Source organism: Corella eumyota, chromosome 2, assembly GCF_963082875.1.
Source record: "Corella eumyota chromosome 2, kaCorEumy4.1, whole genome shotgun sequence".
In the NCBI taxonomy this organism is placed as follows: domain Eukaryota; kingdom Metazoa; phylum Chordata; class Ascidiacea; order Phlebobranchia; family Corellidae; genus Corella; species Corella eumyota.
This window is the reverse complement of record NC_137491.1, coordinates 20,993,126-21,004,298: the sequence shown is the minus strand read 5'-3', so window position 1 is coordinate 21,004,298 and position 11,173 is coordinate 20,993,126. Positions and strand designations below refer to the sequence as shown.

General features: G+C 27.6%; 2 protein-coding genes across 2 annotated transcripts; both read right to left on the bottom strand.

Annotated features, from left to right (window-relative positions):
• On the bottom strand, positions 1 to 3,566 carry LOC145741887 (kelch-like protein 12). Its single transcript, XM_082559563.1, has 11 exons — positions 3,471 to 3,566; positions 3,236 to 3,359; positions 2,640 to 3,068; positions 2,385 to 2,534; positions 2,226 to 2,304; positions 1,905 to 1,996; positions 1,547 to 1,727; positions 1,159 to 1,302; positions 801 to 962; positions 469 to 628; positions 1 to 401 (listed from the first exon to the last, which is right to left on the bottom strand). Exons 1-11 carry the CDS (start codon positions 3,530 to 3,532, stop codon positions 296 to 298), a joined length of 1,689 nt encoding a protein of 562 aa, XP_082415689.1. The 5' UTR covers positions 3,533 to 3,566; the 3' UTR covers positions 1 to 295.
• Positions 3,530 to 6,076, bottom strand: LOC145742669 (kelch-like protein 25). Its single transcript, XM_082560445.1, has 7 exons — positions 6,038 to 6,076; positions 5,301 to 5,485; positions 4,912 to 5,000; positions 4,553 to 4,714; positions 4,224 to 4,380; positions 3,979 to 4,156; positions 3,530 to 3,573 (listed from the first exon to the last, which is right to left on the bottom strand). Exons 1-6 carry the CDS (start codon positions 6,074 to 6,076, stop codon positions 4,051 to 4,053), a joined length of 738 nt encoding a protein of 245 aa, XP_082416571.1. The 3' UTR covers positions 3,530 to 3,573; positions 3,979 to 4,050.
• Between the last annotated feature and the right edge of the window lie 5,097 nt (positions 6,077 to 11,173).

The window sequence follows — 11,173 nt, the reverse complement described above, 5'->3', positions numbered from 1 at the left end:
TAAGAGATTATAACCATTGGTGGTCAATTTTAAACTAAAATCAAACAGTTATATAAAATTATACAAAATAAAAAAATCAATAAAATTATCTACAGATATCAGGTTATATATTTTACAGGTTTTCAATAGTTTAAATAATCTATTAATCTATTTTGAATATTTTTTAAATGCATAAATTTTAAATATTGTTTTAAAACAATCACAAAAATATTCTTAAAATGTACTTGTTATGTGGTTGAAAAAATATTAAAATAATAAATCAACCATTATGACATCACAAATATAAATATTGGCATTAAACAACAACCATTGTTGCACCAGATATTTTCCTTTTTGTTTCAGCAATGATTGTCCATTCGTTGTTTGTGGATTCAAATACTTCAATGGAAGTAACTGGACCACTAAATAATAAAACAATAAACCAGAGTTTAGTAAATTATTACAAACTAAATATTTAGTTTAACTTACCCATCACCCCAGCCCCCAACAACATAAATCTTGCCATCTACAACTGAGGCACAGTGACCAAATCGAGCCTTGTTTATTAGTGCAACTTCTGACCATGTATCAGTAATAATGTTGTATTTGATCACTGATGAAACAGCACCAATGCCATCTTGCCATCCACCTAGAAAAAATATGTTTAAAGTTTTTCAAATTTGAATTTGATTTAGATACAAAAATTTCAATAAGTAATAATTTTATTTTTATTTCCATTAAGTTTAATAATTGTTTCTGTTGAAAAATAAATTTTAAGTTAAAAACAATTACAAAAAAAATTTACTTAAAATTTGACTCACCAGTAACTAATATGTGATCATCTAAAACTACAGCTGCATGACCATATACATCATAACTCATTGGAGAAATAAAAGACCACTTTTGTTTATCAAAATCGAAACATTCTGATGAACTTAAACTTCCATCTTTATCATTCCATCCCCCGATTGCAAATAATTTACCTAAACATAAGTATTTAGAGTCTTTACCGTTTTTATTGTATAATTTGTTTAGCGCACTGTTTTTTTTAAATCTAAACCAAATTAATTAAAATTAAATATTTAATTAAATCGTTTGACATCTTTTTATTGATCGTTAATCTAAATTTTTGCAGTTGAAAAAACATTGAAATAATTTACATGAAATTTGTATGTTTACCTTTTACAGCAAGCAATACATGGTCTTCACGTGGAACAATCATGTCAGGAATATTTCCTCTTTTATTTGTCCTCACATCCAAGAATTCCCCACTTGATAAAGTAAAATTATTTTCATCCTGGCCTCCAGTTGTGTAAATACAATCTAGAACAATAATTACTAAGATTTAAAATACTCTACAAAACAAAACCCTTAAAAAACTAAAAGATGTTTTAATTAAAAAGATCATTAATTAGTTTTTAGTATATTTTATTTTTACCTTAAAATATAATATTTATTCTAGACCCAAATTGTGTAAATACATACTATACCACTTTAAAACTAAATAAATTTCAAAAATACAAGTTTCATTCCTTTTTCTTAAAAGTGCAAAAGTTTATAAACCAACCATTTATGACAGCTGATGATGCATGACACCGAGCTTGTTTCATTGGACCTTCAACTTTCCAATGTGGATCTTCTTCATCTAACTTTAAACTCTTAACAGAGGATTTACCCAACCCTCCCATGATAAAAACGTGTTTGTTGACAACAGCAGATGAAGCTCCACACCTTTCTTCATTTAATTTCTACAAATATATTTTAAAAATTCTGTTAAAAAATATTAGCAATTTTATAAATATTTACTAAAAACTACAACAAATTAAAAAGGTTGACCTGATTAATATAAAAAATGTAAAAACCAGTAATTAAAAATTTGGACTCTTTAATTAAAATACAATCCAATATATTTAAAACTAAATTACTGGCATTGAAGTCCATTGTTGGGTAACAGTGTTAAACAAAATAGCTTCCTTTTCATAACTATTCCCTCCCATAATAAGTAACTTTGCTGGATCTGCAATTTAAATGTTAAAAAAATGTTATTTAAGAAAAATGAAAAAAATAATACATTTAGGTAGAATAATTAAACAGTTTGGTTTACCTTTTAACTAAAACGAATTTTTTTTAGTTTATGGTACATATAATTAAAATTAAAATCACATATCTTATAAATTAAGGTTTAATATTATTCATTCATCAACAAAAATATTTGACTAAAGTTTTATAAATAAATATTAGTTGACCTTTTTTTTCTGGTGGGGCAAAATTAACCAAAGCAGAGATAATTAAATGAGAACATTCCAAAGATTTTATTATCAAATCCTGCAAACAAGTTTGTACAAAGTGTTACTTCAATTATAACATTTTAAATCTTTTTATAAAATATTTTTCACTAAACTGACCTCTTTCATTACAACTTGTTGTAGAAATTCTCTGCCTAATTTAGAAAGATCAAGAGATTGAAACAATTGGTTAACATGTTTCTGTCGTTCATTGCTGTCATGTTTTATCCAATTTATCATCGCATTGTAAATTATCTTCTCTGATGAAACCTGAAGTTGTGCATATTATTAAGAATTTTAAATATAAAAATCAATTTGCTAGGTTTGTAACTGAACTTTGTTACCTAAAAAACTACTAAAAAATAATTTTCTTGCCTTTTTTTCATTCAGTTTCAGAATAGAAAGCAAATCCTCGAAACAAAGTTTAATAAATTCTTGCTTTGAAGCAACTTTTTCAAAATTATTAGCAATCATTTTCTGGGCTCCTTGCTTTAAATTTTCAAGGTTGTATCTTTGAGAATAAGCCAGCATGGTTAAACAATTCTCAACATCAACCATGGTTTGCAGAAATCCTCCACAAAACTTGCGAAGTTCTAAATATATAACATGTTGTAATTTTAAGGTTGAAACTATAATAATATCAATCTTACTGTTAATCTGTAAATAATCTGCTGCTTCCATAATCTCAAAGACATTTTCTTCAGTTATCAGGATTTTTGCAGTGTAGACATAATCTAAAATAAGTTCCATAATTTCCGAGCTTATTCCTTGAATCTTTACAATGGGATTGTATTTCTCTTTCATCTGTAAAAGCATAAATCAAGTTGACTAAACTTATATATTTGCTTGAAAATTATTTATTATAAAGACACTATAATTTCTAATAAAACGACTTTGTAAATCAAACACATTTGACTACTTTATTGTATAAACTTTTTGTCATTGAAAGTTTTTAAATTGTTTTATTTTACCTCAGTTGTAAACATTGTTCCAAAGAAAACACAGAAAAATCCAAGAATGTTTTTGTGAGCGGAATGCTCCTTCACTCCATCATTGATTATGACATCACAATAATCTTTGTCTCCTTTTCTATCCCTGACATAAAAAACAAAAAATTATCTTTAAGCAACTTATTTTTCGGTTTTGATTGTTTTTTTTAACAATTTTAAATTCTACATTGATTAAAACTAGTTGTAGTTAACAAACCTGTTTAACTCTTCAAATATTTTATCAGTATGGCCACTGTTAAATTCTTGACTTCGAACCATTTTTAAACAAATTTAAACAACATTAACAACAAACCTAAAACCTTAAAACAAAATTATGGTTAGTAAAACTACAGTGGTTAGAGATGCAAAATATAAATACATTAGATATTAAATTATGTTAATGAAAAAAAAAATGCCACATTTAATTTAAAAAATAGTCCTAATTTAAAAACATAAATTTAATGCAAATAATATTTTAAAAGAATCAATTAAAAAAAATACTAAGAGATTATAACCATTGGTGGTCAATTTTAAACTAAAATTAAACAGTTATATAAAATTATACAAAATAAAAAAATCAATAAAATTATCTACACATATCAGGTTATATATTTTACAGGTTTTCAATAGTTTAAATAATCTATTAAAAAATTTTGAATATTTTTTAAATGCATAAATTTTAAATATTGTTTTAAAACAATCACAAAAATATTCTTAAAATGTACTTGTTATGTGGTTGAAAAAAGTATTAAAATATTAAATTATCCATTATGACATCACAAATATAAATATTGGTATTAAACAACAACCATTGTTGCATAATATATTTCCCTTTTTGTTTCAGCAATGATTGTCCATTTGTTGTTCGTGGGATCAAATACTTCAATGGAAGTAACTGGATCCCTAAATAATAAAACAATAAACCAGAGTTTAATAAATTATTACAAACTAAATATTTAGTTTAACTTACCCATCCAAGCCCCAAACAACATAAATCTTGCCATCTACAACTGAGGCACAGTGACCATATCGAGCCTTGTTTATTAGTGCAACTTCTGACCATGTATCAGTAATAATGTTGTATTTGATCACTGATGAAACTGCATGAAAGCCATCTCGATATCCACCTAGAAAAAATATGTTTAAAATTTTTCAAATTTTTATTTGATTTGGATAAAAAAATTTCAAAAAGTAATAATTTAATTTTTATTTCTATTTAGTTTAATAATTGTTTCTGTTAAAAAATAAATTTTAAGTTAACGACAATTACAAAAAAAAATTACTTAAAATTTGACTCACCAGTAACTAATATGTGATCATCTAAAACTACAGCTGCATGACCATATACATCATATTTCATTGGAGAAATAAGAGACCACTTTTGTTTATCAAAATCAAAACATTCTGATGAACTTAAACTTCTATTTTTATCATTCCATCCCCCGATTGCAAATAATTTACCTGAACATGAATATTTGGAGTCTTTACTGTTTTTATTGTATAATTTGTTTACCGCACCGTTCTTTTTAAATCTAAACCAAATTAATTAAAATTAAATATCTAATTAATTCGTTTGACATCTTTTTATTGATCGTTAATCTAAATTTTTGCAGTCGAAAAAACATTGAAATAATTTACATGAAATTTTGTATGTTTACCTTTTACAGCAAGTAATACATGGTCTCTACGTGGAACAATCATGTCAGGAATATTTCCTCTTTTATTTGTCCTCACATCCAAGAATTCCCTACTTGATAAAGTAAATTTTTTATTTCATCCTGGCCTCCAGTTGTGTAAATACAATCTAGAACAATAATTACTAAGATTTAAAATACTTTACAAAACAAAAACTTACAAAACTAAAAAATGTTTTAATTAAAAAGACCATTATTTAGTTTTTAAGTATATTTTATTATTTTTACCTTAAAATATAATATTTATTCTAGACCCAAATTGTGTTAATAAAATCTATACCACTTTAAAACTAAATAAATTTCAAAAATAGAAGTTTAATTTCTTTCTTTTGAATGTGCAACAGTTTATAAACCAACCATTTATGACAGCTGATGATGCACACAACCGAGCTTGTTTCATTGGACTTTCAACTTTCCATTGTGGATCTACTTCATCTAACCTTAAACTCTCAACAGAGGATTTACCCTGCCCTCCCATGATAAAAACTTGTTTGTTGACAACAGCAGATGAAGCTCTCCATCTTTCTTCATTTAATTCCTACAATTATACTTTATTTGAGTTCACATTAAATAACTTAAAATAAATTATACTTTTACTTAATTTAAAAAAAAATATTAGCAATTTTATTAAATATTTACAACTTAAACTAATCCCCCTGTTTAAAACAACACATGTTAGCACAAAAAAATTATAAAAAATTTAGACTCAATGCTTCTTTAAAGGCCAGTCTTTAAAGGCTTTAAAGGCCAGGGAATGATGCGTTTGACTTTAAAGCGCAAGGGAAAATTAGGGATTCCGTCCTTTAACGCTTTCAGCGATTTTTTGTTAACGTTTACATACGGCCTTGGTATTTCACGCACCCCGTATTTTAGAAATAACCAGTCAGCCAGTTTTTGTTTTACTTTTATTTTTTTATTTTGGTTTTTGCACATTAATAAAAGTAAATAATAAATACGATATACAATTAATATTACAACAATGTGACGGGAAAAAATAACAAAATCAATTTAATGATTTAAAACATGCCAAAAGTATTAATGTTTACATAAAGATTTTAAGTATGTTATGGCATGGTCACCAAACCTTTACCTTTCTTTGCAAGAAAATGTCGTCGACAACAGTCTTCATAATTTATGATTTGTTTTATATTCAAAACAATTAAAATATTAATTGCAATTTTTCTTATATAAATTCTTTATTGTGACAAAAAACCTTATGACTAAAAAAACTATTTTTCCGGTAAGTTTAAGCTTTTAGGAAGCCATGGGGTTTGAAAAAAGCACAGTTTGGACATTAGGCAGAATATAGACAAGTCATAACGTAAAATAAAAACGTATATAAGGGCATACAATTTTATATTTTTGATTATCCTCAAAAAAAGAATAAACTAAAGCTAAAATTAAATTTCTTTTAAGAGATATATGCTTATTCATTGTTTTTAAATAAAATATTATTTCTAAAAAATCTATTTTACAGTCTACACATGAAGTAATTTTTTACAAATTTAAATTTTCGTAGAAAAGCTTTTTGAAAATTAAGTTGTCGTTGACCAGTCATTGTAACGATGGTGATTGATTACTTTTAAACTTCAAACAAGTACAACTTTAAAGAAAAATCTAGGTAATGATAAAATAGTGATTAGTAGGCTAGGGCCCAATTTTGCCAACAACATTTAGCCACGTTTAAGTGATTTATGTGAACTTGTTACTCTTACTAGATGAAGGTCACCATTCTAGCTGCACAACAAAATTGCATTATTTTAAAGATTTAATTTTTATAACAAGATAATAAACAAAACACGAAAAGGTAGCTTTTAATGCCAAAAAAGTGTATTTTCTGATATTAATTTGATGGCATGCCAAATCATGGGGCAATATGATTATCTATAACAGCTTTGTTTATAAATTTTAATGTTCTTGATATTTTGGTCACAATTAACCTAAGGGCAACATAAATATTAAAAAACACATCTTGCATACTTTTAAAAGACCATCAGTAACTTTAATTTACCCCGAACCCATATTGAGTTGACCTAACCATTTTCAGAAGTTAAAATTCCAAATTAAAAGTCTCAATTCGTGTGTCATGTGTCAATCTGATAATTATAATAGAAGGATGCTATAACATGTCACAGTATTTCTTGTTTTTTCAAGCTCGTTAATCGGGTTATATAAATCAGATTAAGTATTTGTCATAATAACACGACTCATCTAAAGGTATGTCTCAAAAATATAATTTGAAATCTTAGTTTGTATTTTAAAATAATAAAAACAAGTAAAAATTAGAAATCTTCTCCTTAATATTAAGGTTGTTTGTGTCTCATATTAAGTTAATCTAAATTATTTTTTTAAATCAAAACCACCAAAATAAAATACTTTAAATTATTCAGCATTTATTACCCTTTAAAACAAAATCGTTGCAAAATAAATTTTAAACATCTTAAATTAGTCGTGACTAAATAATTACCCCATAACAACAACCCCTAAAAACATTGTTGAGCAAAATAGCAAATTGTGACATCATAGTTTATGCAGGTGCGTCACAAAAGGTTGGATTCTTTCATCCAAAAAAGTTATAATTCGTTAAAAACAATATTTATTCTCTGCGGTTTTATTTGCACGAACGCAACACATGATAATGTGAATTTAAAATGCGTTAAGCTTATATCTGCCTTAATATCTAACTTAATTTTTTTTAACTTAAACTGGTTTTTTTAACTTAAACTGTTTTTTTTAACTTAAACTGGCCTTTGGGGCAAGCATCAACACATATTTCTTTCTGATGATTAACTTAGTTTAACTAAGAACTTTACTTGCTATAAAGACACGGGAAAGCTCAAAATTTAGTCGGACTTGAAAATGAAATTTGCTTGGAAATAAAAAAGTTTTGATACGAGAAAAATAATTTTTTAGCTACATCTTTTTTTAAATGCCAAAGGAAAGTCGATATACTTTTTTGTTGTTTTAAATTTGCAAATGATTTTTTATTTTGTAAAGGTTAAATTGTATTTTAACAAAAATGATTAAAATTATTTTGTTTGGTTGTTTGTTCGTTGCAGCATCTGCACAATTACCTCCAGATGCAGGTTCGTTAAGTTTTTTTTTAAGATTATATATATGTTAATCAAATGGCTAATTGTATGTTACTAGTTTTTAATGATAATTAATTATTAGATAATTTAAAAATATTATAAAACTTATTTTAGATAATTTAAAAGTAATATTAAAAATATTTTTTAAACACACAAAGTAAAAAAATTCAAATATTTATAGTAACCCAATTAAAAGGTAATATTTGCAATTTTCATCGGTTAAAAATCGCCCAAAAAAATACCAAATTTGTAAATCAATAAAAACTTTTTTAGTCGGCCAGGCTTTGCAAACGCCTGAACAGTTTAAGTCCGAGAACGGGTTTCTAAACGTTGTGTTAACCGTCGATGTTTGGGATGTTTATTTCGGTTCGTTAAATATAAGAAGACGACTTTTTAACGGTCGAATGCCTGGTCCAACTATGTGTGTTAGACCTGGTGACGTCGTCACTGTACTATTGGTAAGCAAGTAACTATTTATTTTGAATGCCGACCATAAGCCAAAAGGTTTCTGGTTCGAGCCTTAATAATGTCACACTTCTTGTGCTTAAACCCTGCGTCAACAAATGGCTTAAAAACGTTACAACAGCACATCATTTCCTAATATAGATATATAACTCAACATCTTAAAATGATAAAAAAAATAATTGCATTTTAAAGCCGGGTTGATGAATTTTATTGACATTTACATATAAACAAATAGAAATATGTTTTAGAACAATGTTTACAATTCTTATAACAATAATTTTACATAATTTTCGATTTTTAGAGAAATAATTTGGAGCCGGCTGAAGACGGAAGAAATACAACCAACTTCCAAGTACATGGACTACATATGGCCCCACTCCAGGTTAATATATATAACTAATCTAACTTTGGGAATTAAGATTAATACGTCATTAAATTGTGTGACGTATCTTTGGTGACGTCACCGAATACGTCAACCACCTTTGTACCGACAATTTTACAAGACTTTAATTTTTTTTTAAAAACCAGGCAAATTTTTACTTTTTGTTATAACAACACTCAAACAATTAAATTCCTTTTCAGACCACGGAATTTGAACCGCCAGTTAACGAAGTTTTACCAGGCGAGAGTTTTCTTTACATGTTTACAATCCCCCCACTGCAACAACCTGGTTCCTTCTGGTACTACCCTGACGTTCCCGTTAAATCTGATTATCAGGTATGTGGTGTCATTATTAATCTAGTAATCTTGTTAAGTTAATATGCTTCTGACATAGTTTAAGATATAAAAATGTAAATACCCGTGGTTACGATAGAAACTAGGTATACACGGTCACATTTAACGTATTTAATGATCATTTTAAATTAAAACTTATACAATATAATGGCCTGGTTAAAACAATAAAGGCATTAACATAATGTTTCTATAACACGATAAAGGCAAAACTTATAAGAAGTTTACCGATGCTTGCATATAAAATCATTTTAAAACAGTACACACGAACTATCTTGCATAAGTTTTCTAAATGAATAACATTTTTTGTAGAGTTGACAAAAAAAGCAATTTTTAAACAAAAATAACTATATAGTTACATTAATTTTAATGTGTACAGTTAGCTGGGGGAATGGCTGGTATGATCACTGTTGAATCTCTTACTGTTATACAACAACTTAAAGAGTTTATATGTCCTGATTATTGCGAGAATGATATCGAACTTATCCTACAACCTAGTATGCTGTATAGGAAATATCCTGAACGTTATGATGACTTGTATGTTGTTGGTTAACTGTTTGTAAATAATCTATGTTTTTAAACGTTTATTAAAGTTTTTTTATTTAGATAACATGAGTTATTTTCATTTTTGCATGACCTTTTTTTATTACTCATTGGTATTTTGCAAAACTTAAATTTTAACGTTGTTGGTGTAGAATTCATGCGCAAACCTGGGTAATATTGGTAGGCCTATGTTGCATCTTTGATGTAGCATTGTGTGGTATACTTTAAACTGTTTATATTTTAGTACATTGCTTTTTTTAGTAAGGCAACCTTGCTGGTATTTCACATCGATTTAATTTAAAGTTAGTTAAATTTTTTTCGGCAGGAATTGCATACGAGGACTGGGAAACGGAGACGAAACGTTAGCAAGGTTACACAATATTGAATACTTCACTGTAAACGGGCAAGTTTTACCAACGATTGACCTTGAATGGTGGATGGGAAAACGCATCAGGTAAACTAAAAGTGAAACTTTACACGTTACCCAAGTAATGAGAAAATCATTACAAAACAACACTTAAAATAACTTTGTTGTTTTATTTTTACTGTTTTGTTGTACAGACAAAACTTCCTTAAGACCTATAACAAATAGACAGAGCAATTTTTGTGTAATTGAATTTAACCAATACAACTACTTCAATAGATTTGTAAACGCGGGTGCAAGTGACGTACTTGAGATTGACACGCCATGTTTGGAAAATGGATATTGCTGTGACGTCAGCATTATAGCAGCTGATGGGGTGTTGTTTAACAAACCACAACAACCAAGGAACGGCCAAACCTTACTTGCTCCCGGGCAAAGAGTAGATTGGCTGATGTCGTGTACAAAGCCCGGAGTTTACGAGGTAGGATCAACTCAAAAATTTTTGTAACCTAAGTTCCTGATTTTTTAATTTTCACAAAATTTCTGACTTTAAAGTTGTATATATATAAACAACGCATTATCTAGTGCGCTAGGTCTTAGACTTATACTTAACGCATTCCTTAATAAGGCTCAATAACGGCCTCGGTAAATCTAAGTTAATATAACAAAAAAAAAAGTTTTAAAAATTTCCAAATGTCTACAAATTTAAATTTTTTAAATGTTCATCCAAAATAAAACAGAGTGTATTTAACAAAATAATGGATCCAATCAAAGAAATAGTTTAAAAGAAGTTTATTTTTTATTTAAGTAAATAATAAACCTCTCAGATCAGGAACTTTAGAAACCTTTACAATTTTTTCATTCGTTTTTTTGATATTTTAAGCTAAATTCTGCACCATTGGGTGAGAACAACGTAAGTCGATCAGGTGAGTTCTGCTTCAGAGGAAAACTTGCAACAATAATCGTAGGAGAAAAACCTGCAGGACAGCAACCAAGTCGACTCCCAATCACGTTCGATAAACGGGAGGAA